This window comes from Epinephelus lanceolatus, chromosome 1, assembly GCF_041903045.1.
Source record: "Epinephelus lanceolatus isolate andai-2023 chromosome 1, ASM4190304v1, whole genome shotgun sequence".
In the NCBI taxonomy this organism is placed as follows: domain Eukaryota; kingdom Metazoa; phylum Chordata; class Actinopteri; order Perciformes; family Serranidae; genus Epinephelus; species Epinephelus lanceolatus.
In genome coordinates, this window is record NC_135734.1 from 35,203,252 (window position 1) to 35,225,923 (window position 22,672).

General features: G+C 41.9%; 1 protein-coding gene across 3 annotated transcripts in view; it reads left to right on the forward strand.

Annotated features, from left to right (window-relative positions):
- tox2 (TOX high mobility group box family member 2) overlaps positions 1-22,265 on the forward strand; it is a 144,783-nt gene extending 122,518 nt beyond the window's left edge. Inside the window, exons 5-10 of one of the 3 annotated variants that reach the window (XM_078169829.1) lie at positions 3,939-4,192; positions 7,045-7,288; positions 13,655-13,735; positions 17,295-17,705; positions 17,805-17,953; positions 20,164-22,265. In XM_078169829.1, the coding sequence (XP_078025955.1) occupies positions 3,939-4,192; positions 7,045-7,288; positions 13,655-13,735; positions 17,295-17,705; positions 17,805-17,953; positions 20,164-20,206 (1,182 nt within the window). In that variant the 3' untranslated portion in view covers positions 20,207-22,265. Of the gene's footprint in view, positions 1-3,938; positions 4,194-7,044; positions 7,289-13,654; positions 13,736-17,294; positions 17,706-17,804; positions 17,954-20,163 lie in introns of all 3 variants that reach the window. The other 2 variants (XM_033626775.2, XM_033626777.2) reach the window with 2 other exon arrangements.
- Positions 22,266-22,672: the final 407 nt, after the last annotated feature.

Sequence of the window (22,672 nt, forward strand, 5' to 3'; positions counted from 1 at the left end):
ACAATCTCCACCATTTCCTCCACAACATTGGTATGCAAGATATTGAGAACTTAAAAATAGATTTATGTACGTCTGTAAGCGCCTTTGACCCTGTCCTGTTTCTCCTCTTACGAGGCTGACACCCAGTACCCACGATGCCACGGTGCCTTCCCCCGGTGAACTCCTCTGCTCTGCATGTCTCCTTCTTGTTTATATTAAACATGGTGTGGCTCAGATTAAAGGGTGACAATTTTGCCTGGAGGCTGTTGCTATGGAAATGCGTCTGCTATAGCTATGATAGGCCATTCATGTTTGATTAATTGGTTTTTCAATGCTTCTTGGTTTGTGAGGACCCTTAAAGAGCAAGTCCATGGAAAATGGAAAATTAATGGATTTCTATTTCCTTCTCTTTCCTCTTTCTTCCTCTTTTCTTCCTCCCTCCTGTCTTACTCCTTATTTTGCCGAAGCTATTTCCTCATATTTTAAGAAGTGTAGTGACGATGTTTTGAATTATGATTGGAAGTTGGAGATTGCCGTGGATGGGGGGAGGTTAGAGCTTGGTTATTTGAAATGCAAAAGGAATGTCTTTGTTCATGACTGCCTTTTGTGTGCAGCTGCTGAGGCAAACACAGAATCTAATGTCGTGTGAATATTATGAGTTTTCAAAGCAGGCCAGGGCCTCGTACAACATTACTTTGTTGTGCATTTTTATTCTAGCAATCTACTGGGACCAATTATGATTAGAGAGCCAAGCCTTCATCTTTGAACCTCCACTCGTGTTTATCAAGACCTCATATGCTCGGGCCTTTTCAATTTGATCTTTTTAGCACTTCACTAATGTGTAATGTATTATTTAACTCATAAATGTTTAAAAGTGCTAACAAATGCTAGTTCATCACTTTCTGATCTGTAAATTGCCAAACATTCCCATTTATGCCTACATTAAAAGCTTCCTTTGGTCCGTGCTCATGTTCTGTCCTGATGAATCTCGAAGAAAAGCTTTTGATGTAGTTATTATTGAAGATCTTTTAAGACGGCTAAGAGCAGAACTTTGCGAGAGTGTGATTCTGTAATCACTCTGAAGGGTGTTCTCCGTGCAGGGGTCACTCTCCAGCTGTGAGCAATGTTTTTGTTTCTATTTGCGGGCCCAAGTGTTGAGAGAGGTGTTGTTTAACATGGCAGTAAGTGATATTTTCCTCTTTCATAGCACACAGTGAGCATAATATATCTGCGGGGGGTTGATAGGGTTGCTGATCAATGGCATTGACGCAACGATTGCTTGGCAAGGTACTGAGATTTCTGGCTTCCTAAAACTTCACTTCTTAGAAGCAGAAAGGTCTTCCACAGCACACCAACCAGGCCACTGTTTCTCAAGGACCCTGGAGGGTCTGCACTTGTTGCACTTCCTAGTGATTGTCTATAGACGTCAATAGAAATAATGGATTGTACCTTCAACTGTAATGGAGAGCCCCGTTGGAAAAATGTATCATTTTGAGTTGAATGATAATGGCCCTTTGTGTTACATGGTTGAATGCTGCAGCACTGCATTTGGCTTAAGATACAGTTTTCCAAATGCCTAGAGGGTGTAGAAAACTATGACTTGAATGATGGATAAATGTTTTTCTTGGCTGCTTTTAGAGCAGAAGACATTAAGACATATAATCACCTTTTATGGCGAGCTGGTTAGCTGTTGCTTGTTTTCTGCATTTAGCAGATATAGCAATATGAGCATTGATTTGGAGTTTTATCTCTGGCCATCTGATGGATTTAACTGTTTCATTTTTGCTCTGTTTTGGTCTCCACCAACTCCTGAGAAAAATATATGGCTCTTTAGCTGCTAAATGCTCCATTGTGTTCACCAGCTAGTCGCTAACTGCCTCTGTCTGCCATGCAGTGCTAAGCAGGTAGTGCACAGCAACGTAACCTCATATAACGGTTCATATATCTCACAAATTAGCGTCTCTACCAGTAAGGCTAGGTTTAGGAAAAGAATTGGGCGTTGTGATGTGACAGTGTTACACTACGTACAGACATAACTTAAAATAACTCAAACGTTGACTTATGGTTTCAAACAGGGCACAAATCCAACTCTCCTGGGTCAAAGTGCATCTTTGTTTGACCCATTCATCCAAACCAGCCACCTCTCCACACAAACATTGTCAATCATTATACTACATCTGCTGACTTCCTCCTGTGTCAGAGTGTCAGACAGAGTGTCAGACTGAAGCTCCCAGAACCTTCAGTCTGACATGGTTTCCATTGAAGGCGATTTACAAGGGGGAGGGAATTTGATTTTTTCCCTAACCAATCAGTAGAGATCAACAGCTCACCCAGAATCTGACGTCATTAGTATCCATGCCTCGGGGGTGCCGAAAACAAGCAAGCATTGCCCGTTTAAAATGTCTCCGTTGTCGTGCACGCCCAGCTGCATCGCCGTTAAATCCAGTTTAGCAGCTTCCTTAATTTGGTCCTCCATTAACGCGAGTAGCGGCGAAATACCTCGATAGCATCGTTAATGTGGTCTGTAGGATATGTAGCGGTCGCCATTGTTGCTATCCTCACCAGTTAGGTGATTAGCCAATCAGCGTGGCGCTGATTGGCTAATTGCTAGACCCCCGGCGTTCATTGGTCCGTCCATCGTTTGGACGAGATAAATCGCAAATTCATTGCAGTATGCCAGACCAGTAATGCAAGCCTACTCAGTTGAGTGGGCGGGGTCTATGGTCTGGAACCAGGCTAACTTCCTCCTTTTCTCCTGTCATATAAGGGAGGACAGAATGCAGCACATAGGTCATGTGATCACAGCCTTCTGGCTCACAATTACATGGGTTATATCTGAATCATACTGCATTACTTTTCATGGATGTAAGTACTAACAATGAATGAGAACAGCCTGCATACACTGAGCCTTCACAGCATTTTTGCTGCAGACAGCTGCCTACTGTGAACTGTGACTCTCACACTATGAAAGCATTGAGAATGAGCCAAAACAATAAAGTTGTGGGCCGGAAAACAAAAATAATGAGTCTTTAAAAAAGCTAAAACGCTCCATATAGCGGAAGGGGAGTCTCTGTGGCTTCATTACTACAAACATGTAATCTACATAATGTAAAAAAGACTGCTTATAGCTGCTTTAAAGTCATGTCACTTCTTTTAGTTTGTGTTCTGACAGTGAATTCACAATAGTTTGAATTAAAAATGCTTGTAAGGGTATTTGCTTGACTGACAGCTGTTTAAGTTTATCACAGTGAGTCTTATTGAATGCTGACTCCATCCAGCTCCAACTCATTGAAAATTTTGATTTTATGGCTCTGGTTACTGATAAATATGGCAGCAGGCAATAAACCCAAAGGCTAACAGGCTTCAAAATGAGCCTTCAGAAAACTATGGGGACCAGGTTACAGATGCTGTACTCATGTTTTTCTTGTCTGGTTAGTTAAGAGTGAATTGTATTAGCCTTTAGGGAGCAAAGTAGATGTCTTTATTAGTGTCTGTGTGTCTTGGTTGATTGGGGTTGAGAGATTTTATACAGATGTTTTTAGTTTTTTAGAGAGCTGAGTAGTCACCTTGCACCCAGTATTCAAGATTTGCCACCATATTAAGGTCAGTGCTGATGTCAAGTACCAATAATAGTAAGTAAAGATAAGCTGGCCACAAACCTGCGAGTTTGAAAACAGTGGTGTGTCTTGAGAAAAGACACTTGAAAAAGAAAAGAGAAGCTTTCTAACCACCAGCCTCAGTTTAACAAGACCTGTAAGAGGGTTTTTTGTCTGTCTAATGACACACTTCCCTCATTACAACACATCCAAAAATAATGTCTTTTTATAATTTTGTCCAACACACATGCATATTTTCTCAAATTTGAAAATGTCAAAGTCTTTGCATATTTGGCTAATTGGCAAACTTTTATCACTTTGAGTAGAGAAGATAGTAAAGCTGGTGTTCTTCTCTCACCCCAGATGCAGGAGATGGCTTTGCACCACCACCAACAGCAACACCATCACCAGCACCCAGACGGCGCTCATTATAACCACCCCCTGATAAACAGCTCACCTCCGATTCTGCCCAACCCCATGAGTGCACTGACCCAGCTAAACCCTCAGGTCAGCCGGAGTGCACTGCCTCATGGCTCCCCCTCACCTCCCGGAAGTAAATCGGCCACACCCTCCCCCTCCAGCTCCAATCAGGAAGAGGAGACTGATCCTCATTCGAAGGTACTGATGTAGCAACGCTTGTCTGGCTTGTAGTGAGTGGAGTAGGAGACGAGGGCTTGGCAGCGCTTCTCAGAGATGGTTTGCATGCTAACTGCAGTGTGGAGTCTGAACAGGGGGTAGCCATGCTTGTGCTTTTTATTGGGTTGGCTGGAAAACTCGCATGGTTGCAAAATGTTGCTGTTGAGGGGAACTGAAGCCATGATTATTTTTTTTTTTTTTAATTTGTGTATGTTATGGTGTGGTGTCACATTTGAAAAGACAATTGACTTGAAATATCTGCCTCATGATTATATTTAGTTGCAGATACCGGCTTGATTTTGTTTCAGTTATTAAATTTTGCCTTATTTTTTCAGTCTGAGCAGCTCATTTCCAAAAATCTGGTTCACACTTAAAAGCAACACAATCTTCTTTCGGCCCTTTTGTGCAGGATAATTTCACCCTCTGACAAATTTCTTTTCAATGACACAGTCACAAATAGCTGACAATCCATTAACACCATGGCATGTTTGTAAGACTGTTGGCAAACTCTCACACGACATCAGACATGACATATAATCTTTTTCCCTGAAGTAGATGATATGTATTGATTATACTCGATGTATCGCTGCTTGTTCCATGTGGGATGTATAAAATGACTATATCGCGGACACTGTGTTTAAGTTGTCACATCATTTTATTAAGCCACCAGCATGAGACTCCCCTTGGTGTTTCAGTTCTCTGAAACATAGAAACATGTAACATGAAACATTACATGCACTCCCCCACCCATCCAGACCACCCTCTCCTGGGCAATAGTGTGTGTTTTTGTATCTGCATGGCCCCAGACTGCGACTATTTAGTTGTTTTATGTGACTAAATGGAACATCACCTGCAAATATTACGGACTTTCAGATATTATATGACCTGGAGAGATGTTAGTTTAATGGCGGCGCTGTATCAGTTTAAGTTTCTGCTAACTGCTAACATCTAAGCCTCAAGTTCACGATGGGAACATAAACACATCTAGCCTGAGACAAGCCGGTTGTATCAAAATAAAAGCACCAGTGCCTCCGCTTTGGTTATTTCATTATAACAGTACTTTAATTAACTTTATTGTAATAGTACCTAGTGCTGCCCCCGACCAAGAATTTTCCAAGTTGACCAATACTCGTCATTTAGGGCCATTAGTCGACTAGTTGCCCGCATGTTTACGATATTAATTTAATTATTAAATGATATATTTTGGGTGGGGCAACACAATGGTTTGAGTTGAAGGTGTGAGAAAGAATAGTATCAGTAACATTGTTAACACTGTGCTACATTACAGAGAAATACCAAACCGTACTAATGAACCTTCATTAATATAGGCCTATATTTTATCTACAAGTGCACGTCACACACTGAGCGAACCGCCTGTTAATGACACTGTCGGCAAAGCAATGATTGTGCTAAGTGGCTAATGGGCATGTAGCTACTTCCATGTTTCAGATGATACGTCATGTTTGTAGTCGACCAATGAAGATGAGTTTACATATCACCTTGGGTTCGTCCTTCACCTTCTCAAAATGATCCCACACTTTGGATTTCCTGCCCGACATGTTATTAACTAGCCTGTGGAATAACCGCAGGTACCAGCCCTGGAAAATTTATGTGACTCCTGTCTGACTGCTGAGTGTGGCCACTTCCTGTGTCTGTCACATTATTTTTAAGCGACCAATGAAATCTTGCTGACTAATGACCTTTCTGGGTGATTAGCGGTTGGTTGACTGTTAGGGGGCAGCCCTTGTAGTACCTTATTTAACTTTAGTTTAGTATTTTAGGAATGTTCAGTAGTTAAGAGGAGATTTCACAGTATTGTGATATATATTGTGTATTGCGATATAACCAAAAAATATTGAAATTTTATTCATAGGCCATATTGAATTAGAAATATTTAAAGTTGTTTTCTAAATTGAAGGGACCTCCTTTATTTGCAGATGTGATGGCTATTTAGTTTGATCATTGACAAGACACAAGGTGTCAGCAGTCGTCTTATTTGGCCAATGGAGTTATGTCTGGTTTGAAAGCTACCACTCCTATACTTAAATCACTCATTCATTTAAACGAGGAAGAGAAGGACACTTGTTTACATTCGTTTGGTTTATGTAAATCTGTAAAACTGCTTGTCATAAATTGCCCACCAACCGATGTCTCTGCGGATTTGCTTCGTTTCTATCAGGGGCATGTGAATGAGTGCATAATTGAATCTGCCATATCCACAGTGTTTCAGATTCATCGGTGTATTTAAATGCTAGCTCGCAGTGATACAGTATAACAAGAAGGGGATCCTTTAGTTAAGAAAATATATTTCCCTGCATATACATCTCTGCTGTGCTTCTCACCGTGTGTGTGTGTGAATAAAAATGATTACCATCTCTCCTATCAGTAAGTAATTCCATTTGCTCTCTCCAATTCACTCTGAGACCACATCAAAGCCAGAGCAGATACAGCAGGCGATTTAAAATTCCTTTCACCCCTGGCATGAAAAGTCAGAATTTATGACTTGCTGAACAACTGAAAAATAAAGATTTGAAAAGGTTTGATAAATTCAACTAACAGATGTTATTTTTGACAAAGTAAGGCAGAAATAAAATGCTGTCAACCAGTGGCGGTGCCAAAGTGTTACTGTCAGTGAAACATTGCCGCAATATTCAAACGCTGACTAAACGGGTATTGAACAGAGAGCTTGAATAATGGATTTAATGAAGTTTACAGGCTTCACCTGGACCCAATGTTGTAAGCATTCATCAGGGATGCAATTATTCACTCCAGCTGAATCGGTAGGTCGTGTTCCTGCGGTGTCAATAAGTCGTTTTGTTTTTTGTGTGTTTTTGATGGTCTTCCAGATCACGGGCGAGAAGCGGCCGTCTTCGGAGATGATGAAACCCAAGCCCAAGCCCCAAAAAAAGAAGAAGAAGAAGGATCCCAATGAGCCTACGAAGCCTGTGTCAGCCTACGCCTTGTTCTTCAGAGACACCCAGGCAGCCATTAAAGGGCAGAATCCCAACGCCACCTTTGGAGACGTATCCAAGATAGTGGCCTCCATGTGGGACGGACTGGGAGAGGAGCAGAAACAGGTAGATTAATACTCTCTGTGTGTGATTTAAACCTGCTATAATGCACATTTTGGCCATGTAGGGACAGCGGAAACAAGCTATGAACACAACACTGACATCATCATCTTTAAAGCATATGATGCAACATTCATTTGGAGTCATGGTTCTTGCCACCTGGTGAATGAAAGGCCGATATTCACTCTCCTTATAGCTCTGTTTTGGTCTCTACCAACTTCTGAGGTAAATAGCAAAGGTTACGATATTGTAACCCTAGTTCTATCAGCACAGATGGAACTGTCTCCTGGACTCTACGGGTAATACTCTCCTCCCATCACCAGCACCCTTTTCCCCGCTGAAATTTGCATGACATAGCCGGCCAATGAAGACGCGTCTACCTGATTACAAGTTGATGCCACAGTATATAAGGCAGCACATGACGCTGTTTGTCAGTCTACACCCTCTTCAGTGTAGAGTATAGGAGCAACAGAGTCCTTAAGTAAAGGGCTCCTCCTGTGTTGATAGAACTAGGGTTACCAAACTAGGGTTACAATATTGTAACCCTAGTTCTATTTCACATAGGCTCTGCCCTGGACTGTGCTCTGTGGATACAGTGGGTGAAACTCAACAGGTGAACACCTTTTCATGACATAACATCGACCCAGTCACACTGATTCTGACCGGCTAAAGCCTAGTCGCCCTAGCCCGCCTTATTTATATAGCCTAGGCCGCCACAGTGGAGAAGTTGGGGGCTCCAGCCAACCCAGGTAGTATGCAACTGAATCGGGTAGGGCTATGGCCTGAACTGATCAGTGGGCAAATCAGGGATTGGAGTATTACCCACAGAGTCCAATAGAGGGCAGAGCCTGTGTAAGATAGAATTGCTCTTTAGTTGCAAACTTTAGTTACAAACCAAAAGTGAACCAAAACAGTGAAGTCGTGGGCTGGAACACCAAAACATTGAGCTGTAAGGCAAAGTTGGTGATGTTTCTCTGTGGCGGCATCACTCCAAGCAACCCCTTTTTACACTGAAGGGTCATGTGATCCATTTTTTATGTAAAGAAATACTGATCATAGCTGTGTTAACATGTTGATTACAGTAGTTTTTCAGCCCTTCAATCAAAGACACATCACAGCACCATGTCACGGCCAAAGTCAGATATTAGTCACTCGCATTAAAAAGTGTGATACCGCTTCAGTAGCCCAGTTTAAATTTTTAGGTCATGGTCATGCAAATTGACAGGTCAGGTTCACCACACATTGGCTACTGTAAACTCTGCACAGCGTTCACAGCTTGGTGAGTCTCTCTGTTGTTTCGTGCTGCGGTCAAACTGAGATTGTATCTCCAGTATGTATCTGAGTCATGCAGCAAAGATTTAACAAGATAGCTTGCAGCTCTGGTTTTGCATTTAACAACATCGTGCTCTTTTGACTAGTTAATGAAGCTACTCAGCATTAGACAGTGTTGACGGAAAGTACAGTCATGTTAAGCTAAGGGGGGAAAAAAAGTTTGCTGTATGCTAAAACTGTACAGTAGCATGTATTTAAGAAGTGCAATGATGGTGCAGCACTGGAATATTAAGATTATTGTTCTGAAACTCTCCATAATGACAACTTGCATGACAGTGGCTACGTTTACATGCAACAAATATTCCGCTATTATTCTGAAAACAACAATATTCTGAGTCTGATACGAGCCATGTGAACGTTTCATATTCCGAATTAAGCATTTTCCGATCAAGACACGTGGGGTATGCCGGCACTATTCTGGTTTTAGGAGCATTCTTTTGACACGTATACAGCGCGTTCAGAATATGCATCTCAACAGGGGTGTTCACCACAGTTTGAGATACACGGCCTCTTGTCTGTTTACAGTCAGCTCTGTGGGTTGTCATGGATATGCTGTACACAAACCAACTCGTCAAGAGATTGCAAGCCTGAGATGCAGATGCACGCCCAAAGAAAAGTCCACATTCCTGGTCAGAAGAAGAAACACACCCCCTTTAAAACAAGAAGGTGGTTGAAGGAATGAAGAAGAAGGGGTCGAACAAGTCCGCCACCAAGTTTCCGTTTCAGCTGCTCTTTTCCATATTTTCACGTGATAAATGACATGTTCGTGGCGGGCACATTAATCAGAGCATACATTGCTTCATGTGAGCGGAAATATTAGTGGAATATACATTTTTATTAGCCATGTAAACACCTCAGTAGGAGTATTGTCTTTTTTGGAATAAGGGCAAAACTTAGAATATTTTGTGCATGTGAACGCAGCCAGTGAAGCACATGAAATACTCCTTTTATGAAGTGAGAGTTCAATGTAATTTATTTATGAATTAGACACGCACCAACCATGTAAAATCAACTGCGGGAAATGTGTTATTATTATGCATTGAAAATCATATACTGAAATAAGTGAAAAGCTTGCCACAGTCCGCAGTGTAGATACACTATTTCTCTGCATGTTTCCACGAGTCAATTTAATTTTATTACAGCCTGACCTGTGCATAAGGAACTGCATTAACATTTACTGCAGTTTAGAGCGTTTCCAGCCGGCACATTTTCTATTTCATTTCAGCATTCCACACCAACAGACAAAGTCAAAAGGGGTTCCTGTGTGTTTGTGGTAACAAATGATGGTGTGAAATGAATGGAAAACGAGACAGTCTGATGATCATGCGCAGACTCATATTTTTAGAATATCCAGTCAGGGCGCAGCCTATTGGGTGTCAAATAAAAGCACCTGTCTCCATGACAAAGTGCAGCCCATTCTCCTCAGCCCCAGCCACCATCGACTAGACCCTATCTAGCATGTGTGTGTGTGTTTTTCTCCCACCAAACCTACTTTATACGCTGGACTTTGGAGGCCGTCTGTCCCTTTTATTTGCAGTTAATTTTTGCCGCCTTCACCGGGGCTCTTCACCATGAATCTTCATTTCGCCGCTGACACCCTTGAATGTGAATTCCTCATTTCCTGTCCTTTTATTTATATCTGTTGCCTGGTGATTTGATCATGCTGGGAATACAAGATTAGCAATTGCCTTGTCCTTGGTTTTGCCTCAAGGACATCTGCTCCTGAAATGTTATTGTTTGTGCTGCTTAACCCTTTGTGTCCTGGCGTCTTTTTCACCTCAGAAAAAAAAGAAAGAGAGACAGAAAGAGAGAGAGAGAGAGAGTCCCATCTACAGTGCAAAATCTCTCTCTGTCTCTCTCTAAATGCATTTGTCCTTCACAGCATTACCTGAGAACAGAGAGGAAACTAACAAAAGGGCAATTCCACCATTAAAAATCCACCCATTTATCGTGCCATTCCGCGGCTAATTTTTTGATTTGTTTGTGCATTCATGTGTTTAATCAAACGTGTCACCTTGCAAGACACATAATTAACTTGAGGTAATGATGTCATTATGGAATGAAATGTAGTACCCTGTCTGGGCAATAACACCGTGATTGCTCTAATTATTCTCTGTGACTAGCACTGTCACTTCTACCTGCACAACAAATGGATAAACTCGATAACCGCGTATTTACACAGTGTAACCAATTCAGCTGCTGCGTGTTCATATTCATTAAAGTCTAAATGTATTAAAATTTCTGTCTTTGGTTTCAACAAGCAACTGCTGGATGTTCCCAGTGAAATGCATTCATCCATGCCAGGGTCTCATACCTTAAACATTCTCAATATGCAGTTTCTATCTCTCCCCCTGCTGTTGGCTCGCTGATGTATATGCTGTTACACCGTTTCTTTTCTCCCAACATGGGCTGTCACGTCATCTCCATAGGACCGATGAGGTGTGCTCTATAATGTCACAGTCAGACCCTCTGGAGCCATGCAGGAGCACCAGAATGTAAACACAGCCCCTTCCCCTACACACAGCTTTGTTTTAACTAGAACGTGGCCCCTGTTTCCAATTACCTATAGTACTCCTCAAACACGCCATGCAGCAGAATCCACATGAACGCATTGAAGGCTGCGTGTTTTATCGCCGTGTTTTACTGAAGGAACGATCACAAGTGTCATTGCTGTGATTTGTGTTCTTTCTGTGATTCTTTTTTGAGCGTCAGCGTGCGTTTTCCCCACTTTGCTCGCATTGTTGTGTATTCTCCAGTGTCGCCCTTGAGTTTGGTAGAACAAAGTGGGTTTTTTTTTCTTCTCCTCTCTTCCTGTTTATGTTCATATTTTCTTTTTTATTAAGATGTTTTCAAATGCCTGCACGCTATACGGCGTTGTTTTTTTTTTTCTTTCGAATTCCCGAAGGCCTTTGTTTTATAGTGCGAGATCAATGCGTTATTTGGGCTGCGTTATTCCTCAAGGTGACTACATGTTAAAGCTGGCCCAGAAACACAAAGGAACATTTTTTCTTGTTTTTGTTATTTAAGATTAGGATCAATTTTCTGTTGTTTTTTGTTGCAGCAGTGGGGAGGAACAGTGATAATGGAGTTGGGTAGGAGGGAGGAGAGACCTTAGCTTTTTTTAATTGAGTCTGCTGTGTTGGAGTTGTGTATCGGTGAAAGGTCAGAAATAGAAGGAGAAGAACACTGTCACTTAGTTTAAACTGCAGGCTTTGATATTAAATCCCTTGTACGGGCTGTGTTTTAGCATCCATGCAGTATTTCTTAGTCTGTTTCCTGCCTCTTTGTCTAACTTTCACTTGTTTCCTTTTTAATGTGCACCTCAACGTCCTCTCCTCCTCTCTCCTCCACTACCTTCCTTTTAATCCCCCTCATCTCTCCACCTTCTCTACTTCCCGTTTGCTTCCACCTCCACCTCCTCCTCCTCCTCCTCCTACTCTCACCGGTCGCTCGGTTTTTCAGTCGTCGGGGTAATCACTCCCTTCAGTGTCAGCAGGGTGCGGAGTTATTGTCTCCTGTAATTAACTGGTTATCAAACAAGAACATTTCATTAAGGTACAATTAGGGGCTAATTCAGGCGGGACACCTCTGTGTCAGGATTACGATGGAGGCATATGCTCTCCCCTTGCAGCTTTGTTATTTTTAATTCATACTGACCTGCAGCCTCTGACGGCTTCAATTGCTAATGAATCCACTCACTTTGGAATAATTAGACATCCTTAGGCATGGTAATTTATTTAAAAGTATCCGTCGTTGCGCGAATCATTAGCTGTGTTAAATTGATTTGAAATTAAAGCTGCTGGGAGAAGTTTGGGGTTCATTAAAGAGGCAGCCACAGATCTATCAATATTTAAGGGGTGAGGGGTAAGGTTGTCGCTTATTTTTTTAAACTGTAATTCATTTCTTAATGGGGATTTGCTGTTTTTATTGTGAATATTTGAGGTGTGTTCCTGTATTTTTTTAAAGTTCCCGATTCAGTGCAGCCCTGTGCCATAATACCTGAATGTATATCATGGAGGGGGAATAATAATAATATTGTAAATAGGGATGAGTGAGAGGATAAACATCAGCTGTTTGAGCAAGAGATTGTATCCGTCTTCATCCCGGGTTTGTTTGCTGTTCTGTGTGTATGTCTGTTTGTTTATTGACTGTATGTGATAGCAGCTGCCAGCCTTTGTGCATTTGGCAACACATGAATGCATAATGGTTATTCTACCCCACCTCTTTGAAAGAAATGACCCCGTCCATGGAGCCACAGACAGTCTCTCACTGAGGATCAGTAATTATCCACCGCATTCACACACAAACGCACACACACACACAGAAACACACGTCCTCCTTCATATTAAAATGCTCCAGAGAGGAGCTGAGATCTGAGTCTTCCTCATCGATTTAAGGGTGGACTTTTCGCGACTTGTTTTCCCTGCATCAAAAAGGCAGTGGCAGCTATAAAGAGCCCGTGAGTGACATGTGATGACATTAACTTGAATTCCCTGTCTTAACGCATCATTTGAGGTTCATTCAGAAGGCTTGAGATTGCCTCTTTGCTAATGCTGTTTTGAATTCTTTTATTTTTTTTCTGCCCCCTCCTCCTCCTCGTCTGAATGATTTGCTGGGACATCAGCTCTGATTAAGAGATGAGCAACAGCAGCCTTAATAGAGGAAGAGGCTGAAAAGCAACACACAAAATGACAAACAGCTCCTCGCTCCTCATTTAGCTCCATTATACTTCAAACTCCATTTTCACGTTAGTGCACACACACCAGCTTTCTCGGCATTTCATTCTGGACATTTTCAAGGAAATAAATGATTCAAATGCAACAGCATCATGCAGATGGTCAAATCTCCTTCACTTGATAACGCTGCCATGAATACATTTGATATGTTTTTCATCGCCGAGCACACGGGCGGGGTCACGCAATCACGCCATGACTCCCAAAATCTCATCCGCATCAGCCGGTGTGGACCACAGGGTCAGTTTAGCCTTTGGCATCACCTTGTAATCAATCGTTGTTGTTGTTGTTGTGTTTGCTCCTGCAGAGCTACAAGAGGAAAACAGAGGCTGCTAAGAAGGAGTACCTGAAAGCCCTGGCCGCCTACAGAGCCAGTCTGGTTTCCAAGGTAACCACGGGGGTCACATCTTTGATATACATGGGTCAGCGGCGATATAAGGGATGATAAATTAGACAGCGAATTCCTCTCACTCTTATTCCAAGGAAAGGGTCCACTTGCTGCACCGAGGGGTTAGTATGTTTGTGCATATCTCTGTGTGTGTGTGTGTGTGTGTGTGTGTGTGTGTGTGTGTGAGAGAGAGAGAGTGTGTGTGCTCAGAGGAGAACAGTGAAAATTAGGCCTCAAACACACCCAGTTTGCAACCTGGGGAGAAATGAAAAGTAACAGTACACGTCTGTGTGTGCACGCTCATCAGTGTGCGCATGTAAGAGTAGAAGTGGGCATTACCTATCATTTGCTGTCCTCCTGGTGTTTCTGTCCTCCCTGATGGGCCACTAATGTGTTGGCTGAGATTTGCTCACACCTACTGCTCTCTCTTTGCAGCAGGTTAGCCCAGAACATTAACACTTTTCTATTCCGGTTTGAAAAAAATAAAAAATAAAAAATCCACACATTGGAAAAGTTTTTAAAAAAATCTGATGTAATATGTTCCCTAAATTCTTTGTACATCTGCGAGGCTTATACAATAGTTATCACAGTACAGGGGTGTTTCAATCTGTGGGTGCGCTGCGTTTCATTTCAGTGTTTCTGCATTGTTTTGGAAAACACAACTCCAAATTGCATTAGCATATCCCAAGCTCCTCCTCTTCGCCCTCCCTCCGCTCCCGTCCTCCTTCCCACCACCCCACCCCCACCCCCCCCACCCCCCGCACAGCGCCACACTTCCTCTCACGCTCATGGGCCGAAAACAAGCACCTTGATTAAGGCATGAATAGTTAATTCATCAGCCTCTTCACTGTGGCATACTTTCAACTAAAAAGACTATTCTCATCTCTTGTCTTTGGTGCAATTAGACATTCATGTCAGAGCTCCTATACAGAGGCTTGATTGATACTATATGTTGGTAGATTGCCAGTCAAAAAACTGACTAACAAAAATAAACCTGCAACCCTCCCCACCACCACCCCTCTCCCCTCCCCTTCACTCATTCAGGACCAGCCAATCTGAATGCAGGGCTGAATCTCATGATTCAACACGACTCTCTTTTTTAATTACCAATGAAGGAGTCTTTTCAAAGTGAATTGGGGCGGGTGGAATTGGAGGTAATTGGAGTATCATTTGAAGGATTCACATTTTCAGCGTGCACCTGTTGCCTTTTTGTTTGGTGACGCATGTTCGGTTTGTTTGGGAGGAGAAGAAAAAACAAAAGTTTGATTGCTTCCCACTGTATGCCGCGGCACTTCTCTTGTGTGCATTTGAATCCCAAAAACTCCCAAGTCGAGACTGTTATCAAAAAAATGTTCGATTTCATAAATGTTTCAATCCTCACAACCTCATTTGACACGCATCCCGATCATATATCTTCTCTGATGAATATAAAATCATTGTACCACGATGCATCGGCCTAAAACGTCCCCTTAAAATAAAATAAGGTGAAACAAATCACACCCATCCTCTCACTCGTCCCTTCTCCCTTCACACCATTTCTTCAGTATTTCATTTTCCACTTGACCCTGCAAATGTATCTGACCCTCTCTTTTATCCATCCCTCTATCCCGTTCCATTGATTATTTCACGGGTTCAGAGGGATGGATGTGAGCCATTACTAAATAGCAGACCACCACACATCACTCCGGCCCGTCTGACAGTTAATGAGAAATACTGGATGTATTTCATACATACGCCACCTCGTAAAAAAAAGGAGGGGAGACAGAGAGACCTGCAGAATGAATGTGTGTGTCGGGAGTCGCAGCATCACCAGGGGTTTGTGTGGAATAAATAAATAAAGAGAGGAGGAGCAGAGTGAGGTAGCGTTAGCCGTAACAGCTAAACATAAATACTTTGGGTAATAGTGCTCACTGTTACAATATCATTTACAAGCACATTTTCACATCATGTTAAAGTTTCTTGGAAGAGGAGTTGCATCACTTTTCAGATTATTTCATTAAGTTATTTAAATGCTGCTCCTCTTGTTTTGGTTTGTTTTTTGCTTCATTGGCACATTGCTTTGAAAACTTCCCACAGAGAGTTCTCTCTTTCTCTCTGGAGGATTACTCTAGTGACTATCAGCTCCATCAGCGATTGTGTGCACACTCATATCTAACTCAAACTATATTTTATGGAACTGGAACAGCGACGGGAAGTTTTGTAAAAAAAAATAAAATGTAGGCCTGAAAAATGAAATATTACAAAATAAAATACAGGCATTAAAATTATTTTATTTAGATATTTTTCGCATTCTGTCTTCCAACAACAATCTTCTGATCTTTTCTTCATGTCACTCTCAAAGGACCGTAAGTCCAGAAGTGATGTTCTCTCCTTAGTGAGCAGATTGTATTTAAATCATGCTGTCCTTGCCCCTCCCCTCTAACCTCTCATCTCCACGCCAAGACACTGACAAAAGGTTGAAACTGAAAAAAAGAGTAGAAAAAAAAATCAAATGTCACAAAAACATGAAGAAAAAATCTGAAGATAGTCACTGAAAAATACATAAGAATGCAAAATAAAATAAAATAAAATGAAATGAAATAAAATAAAATGGAATAAAAAAATAAAATAAAATAGAATAAAATTAAATTAAATTAAATTAAATTAAATTAAATTAAATAATTTTCAGTGTTTTATTTTTCAGCTGAACTTTTTTACTGCCCATGTTTCCTTTTTCAACGCCAAATTGTATTTTTGATGCCAGAATTTACTGCCACTGTTGTAGCCCCTTAATATTTGCATACTAAAATGTTCATACTATTATTATAACCAATTCTGACACAGGCTCACAATACTGACAGTGCTGTTTCAGGCTGGGAGCAGTGCAAAAATTCCAAAAAAGAAAAAAGAAATAACACTAATCTTACAGATCCGCATTTTAATAAGAACTCCTTCAAATTTAAGTATGTTAAATATTCAAGTCCTAACCATTACATAAACCCCTCAGCAAGGTGCACACTGTTAATATTTCACTGAATATGTGATTTATCCCTCCAGTTTATTACAGCTCGGCTCTTATAGTAGCTTTTGCAGCTTTGGCCGTCATTTCTGTTCCACAGAAAAACTTAAGATCTGGGAACATCAGTAAGGTCAGACAGGACACAAAATATGAGCGCTCAATCAGGCATGTTGTAAACAAGTCATATAGAATTTGGGGGGGAAGCAGGACGTAGGAGAGGACTTTTGTTTTGATGGAATGAAACACATATCCACCATAAAGTCATGCAGTAAAGGTACAAATTGGAGCATAAAAACTTCACCAGAATGCAGGAAATTAAGGGTTTGATGTTCAAAACTGTGTCCCCTGAATGTTGAAACAAAACCTACACCCTTAAAATGAGCCAACAGTTTAGCCACGTTATCTGAACCACTTTATTTGAAGGTAAACACACAATTTCATTGCACAAGCCATGTAACTAAAGCCAAAATCCACATTGTAATAAGCTGAGATCATCCTCTAAGGTCGCAGGTATTGTCACGAACGAGTGTAACCATTTTCCTTCTCCTCTGCCCCCTCCAGACATATAACGACCCCGTGGAGACAAAAAGTGCCCAAACAAGCCAGGCTTCTCCACATATGATGCCAGCCAACCCGCCCCTGTACAGCGTGCCACCTCCCCCCCAGCCGTCGTCGCCCTACCTGGGGCCCGGGGCCTTCCCACTCACCGACCTGCAGAGCTACGCAGGACACGCCCCTCGCCACACCCTGTCGCAGACGCTCAGCCAATCGCAGATGCTGCCCAGCATTAGTGCCTCTCCCCCTTCCTCCTTCCAGATCAGCCCACCCCTTCACCCCCACCAGCAGCTCTCCCTGCACCAGAGCTCGCTCCTCAACCAGCCTATCCGCATGCAGCAGGTCCAGTCCCAGCCAATCATCTCTCACCAGATGGGGCTGCAGGCCTCTCTTCACTCCCCACCTCCTGGACAGCAGGTACGGCAACAAACTGCACACACACACAAACACACACGCAGCTGTGAGATAGTTAATACCTAAAGATGTTGTGCTTAATTTTCACACTTCGTTCTCCAGGGTTTTTCCCACCTCCAGTCAGAGTATCAGAAGAGCATTGGGGGTTCCCAGTCTCCAGGAGCCCCTGGCCCCGGTCCAGGCCCTGGAGTGGCTCAGAGCCACGACTGGGACAGTGAATACTGCAATCGGGAGTGTGGCAACCACTGCAGGTCAGTGAAGACAGAGGAGACGGTTTTATTTGCTTCCCACAGTCTGTTTTCCACAATAACCTTTGTTACTGCGACTCATCAGGTCATACTGAGAAGTCCTGAGGGACATTTTGAACAGAGACAAATTGATTGAGTTCAGCTAAACAAACATTTTCTTTCACTGTTTGATGTATTTACTCAAATTCATTCTGAAAATGTAAACGCCAAGATTTTTAAGTGAAGTTTTTCAGGTTGAATTCGTCAGAAAGACACAATCCAATCTGAGTCTCAGACCAGAGGTCCCTCACAAATATGCTTATATCGTCTCGTCAAACGTCTCTCCCACTACTTTCACAGTATGAGTGTTAAAATTTGTCAGCTCCGTTCCAGTGAGACAGCTGGAGAGGTAATGGTGAGATAATAGAGCTTGTCATGTGTTTGTCAGACAGCAGTAAAAAAAAGAAAAAAAAAACAGATGTTCCCTAACACAAGTTTTCACTGTTAGTGTACTAAACGCTTTGGCAGTCCTACAGCACTGGAAGATATTCTAGGTTTACAGCGGGGAGGGTGGACAGATCCTTTTGTTCATACTTTACGTTCATTTCATCTGTATTTGTGCACATTTTCTGAAAGCTTATGGTCAAAACGGAGCAGTACCACTTGAGATCATGGGGGCAGTGTAGTGTAGTTCAAACAAGATACAACTGTGAGAGATGACAAAGACATTTTAAGAATGGTGTAATACAGTGAAAAGAATTCTCTGTCCACATGTCGCGATGCATTTAATGGCCTCACAGACCTCCCCTAAAAGGTTCATTAGTACAACCTCCTCCACCGCCGCCTCATTTGTTGTTGTATGAAACTTTTGATTCTGCTCTCTAGTGCCATCTTTTGGCCGTACCTATGTCAGGCATGTCCAAAGTCTGGCCCGGGAGCCAATCGTGGCCCATGAGCTGATCTTAAATGGCCCACAGCTTGTCTCTCAAAATACATTAAATGTGCAACACGATATTGATTAATCAAGCAAAACCACACTGCATTTTATTCAGTTTACTTCACGACTTTGTAGACACGAACCAAGTAGGAACTACAAAGGTGGAACTGATGGGTTTTCATAAACAGGCAGTAAACCAAAGCTAGTGAACAGTTACCTAACAGCAGATATTTCCTGCCAGGCTGCAGACATAGCCAAAGCAAAGAAGAGTAAAGTTGACAGTAAGGGCCACCACTTCCTGGAGTGATGGAAAATCAAATACTTTTTTCACTGCAAAACTAAACAGTTGCCTTTGTCTCATTTGTATGTGATATATTTTTTAAATAACCAATATGACACGAGATACAGCTGCCCCTCAAGTATTTTTTTTACATTACCTTATCTGGCCCCGATTCAAGAAAGCGTGGACACCATTAACTTATGCTATCATAAAAGACGCATGGAAGTAAATGGGATATAAATGACCAGTTAATGTGTTTATTAGTGAGTTTTCATGTAAGAACTCGATAGGTATGGTGGAGAGGCGTTTATGTGGAGAGAATAAGAGCAGTGGTTCCCAACTGGTCCGGCCACGGGGTCCAGATTTCTCCTCAGTCAATAGTTCAAGGTCCACACAGTTTAATACATTCAGCATCATACTTGTATTTGGCCATGTCATCGAGCTGTCTCTGTTAGGTAGCTCTCCGGTAGTCACTCATTCGACAGCAGGAAACGGCACTTCAAAATAAAAGCTCTGTGCCGGAAATTCACTGTACTTAAAAATAAAATGTGTTTCCTACAAACTTGACACATTGGCGAGTCACTGACGGTCCATTCAGAGTGGACCCAAGACCCACTTTTGGACTGTGAAAGGCGAAATTAGCAATGTTGGCTAAGTTGTTTATGTGTGTTCATTTTTCAGGTCTTGTTTTTGTTTGTAATACAAGCTAATAATTTGTTGGGGTGGGGGGGGCTTGCCTAGGGTGCAGAATGTGCTAGGTGCGGCACTGCTCATCGTGCCCAACTACTATAAAATGTTTAAGTTACAGGGTTTTGGTTGAGGCGAGGTAGAAGCTGAGAGAATGGGCGTTTCAGCTTAAACTGTGACCATCAGGGAATGAAGAGTATTCACAATCGGAGGAGAACATACCTCCTATTTTTCTGTCCTTTCCTGTATGACTCTGTGTTTTCTTTACGGCTGTTTCTTTGTTTGTAATCTAACCTGTGCCTCTGTTTTTTGGTTTCTTCCTCTCTCCAGTGGCAGCATGATTGGCAGGGACAAGCCACTCTACCTCACCTGAAACTGAAGATCATGCTCTGTCGACAAATACGACACCGAGGAGTCTACTCTCACCCCCCCCACCCCACCCCCACCCCCACCCCGACCACCACCCCCACATCCCCTCAACCCTCTTCTGATGCACACACACAGTTACACACAGTTCACACTTAACATACAGAAGCATACATGCAAACACACACACACACACACACACACACACACACTCCGTCTCCCGAGTCACCACCGCCACCTTTTTTTGTCAATGTAATTATTATTTCTCTCAGTTTCTAGAAGAATTTGTGACCAGAGTTTTTTGACTAGATGACTGCTGTCTGTACCACTTAATGTATTAGCAGTCCTCTCGCTGTTTAAAATTTGCCAAGCACTTATTAAGGGCCCCCTCCTCTTCCTCCCCCTCCCCTCCCGTGCCCACCCTCCTCTCTGAGCAGTGCGTCTACGCCCTCACCGATACAAGCTGGGCTGTAGAGCACTCCTCTTCTGTGTCACCATCAAAGTCCCCTCAGGGACCCCATCCAGCTTTAATTAGAATGAGAAGAAAAAAAATACTCTTCCTCTTCTTTAATCATTTTAATTTCCTTTTGTGTTTTTTTTCCCTTTTCTTTTTTGTTGTCGTTGCTGTTTTATTTATTTCTGGCTTGCAAAATTGTTCCTCTATTTTTTTTTTCTTTTTTTCTTGCCAATAAGCATTGGGCCCTGTACTGTAGAAAAATATTAACTTCTAGTAGGTTCAGCGCAGGCTTTGATGTTATGGTAGCTTTGCTTAAGGGCCTGCAAATTGATACAAAAAGCTTGGGTGGGGGAAAGAAACAAAACAAAAAGGAATCTTTTTTTAATATTAAAGACCTGTTGAGGTCTACTGAGCTGTCACAGTGTGATTGTAAATATCACTTTTATGGGATCAAATTGGGAATTGGAAGTCCAGATAGATTTGTTTCTTCTTTAATATTACATGTAAGTCATTTTGTGTGCGTGCGTGTGTGTGTGTGTGTGCGTCTGGACGTTAGAATGTACCCCATTCATGGCGTGTGAAGTCGAGTGTGTATGTGTGTATGTGCACGGACACACACTTGCGTGCGAGAGTGTCTCAGTGTTCGAGTGTCGAGTCTTTCTCGTGAATTTTAACAGCCTTGTGCAGCTGGATTTCAGAGGAGTATTTCACACTCTCGTTCTTGCATTAAATCTGTGCTCACTGGTGTGTTTTTTTCCAATAAAGTTCAATCTAAAACTGAATACACAATATGTGTCCTGCAGATCATTAAATGGAAAGAGCCAGGTGAGAGATAGAAAGGAAAGAGATGGAAGGAGAGAAAGAAACGCTGTGAGATAAAATGAGATATAATGTTGCAGGTGGAAAGGAAAAAAAAAAGAAAAGATATTGCCTCAAAATGCACCCCACCCCCCCCTTCCCCCACCCCCACCTCCCTTTTCTTATTTCGTCTGACCATAATGTCAATTTTGTCTCCTCGACATGCAGAAGTGAAGTAATGAAATATGTGAATGGAGCCATCACATCCACATTACGGTGATTTTTATAAGTTTCTACTTGGTGTTTGGTTGTGTTGATCTCATCTTTTTAACTTTTTGTGTGATTAACAGAAATGCATTTTGCTGACAAAGACATCTGTATTTATCTCTTTACTGTAGCATAATTTCAGTTTTAGTTGTTACAGAACTATAACATTTTAAGTTGTGTAAAAAAAGAAAAAAAAAACCCTGCCAACTGTAGTTATTTTATTTGTAAAGCCAGTAATGATAAATATTTTAAATGGTTCTCAATATATTGTTTTTCGCTCTAGTTGCCCATCAGCCATTTGACAGGTTTTCTTATTTATGAAAGAAACTAGATCACTTTTTGCTTCTTACAATGGAGGTGTATTTTTATTTTATTGTTTCCTTTGGTTTGATAAAAATGATGATGACCACAACAATGACTTTTGTTTATTTTTTACATTTTTTGGGTGCTGCTCCTTTTTTTTCCCCCTTGCCGGCAGCATCTCTTTGTGTCACAATGCTTCTTTTATTTCAAACCTGCATAATAAAAAAAGTTTAAAAGTGAACGAGCCTGATGTCTTTTAATTTCCCTGCAGACTTTTCTGTGCCCCTCTCTAATAAGACGATCACACCTTCTTTTTATAAAAGCCACGATAATCGTTGTTTTAAAGATCCACCAACACCCCCGACTTTACTGTACTTTACAGTGTGTTTGCGCTCAAGAGGGTCACATTTGTATCCTATATTTAAATTTAGCTCAGGGCTCCGATGGCATTAGCTAATTAGCCGTGGATACAGAGTACACCAGCCAGCGTGGATATTGCCAGTAAACTATCTTAACAAACAAGAGAGCAGATGCGAGAAGACGTTTGCTTTGCTTGTGAAAGTGGTGCATCGTAGGCGTCTAGTGTGAGATAAAGAGAACAGAGAAATGCAATGTGCACACAAACTCAGGCAACCATCCAAGTACTGA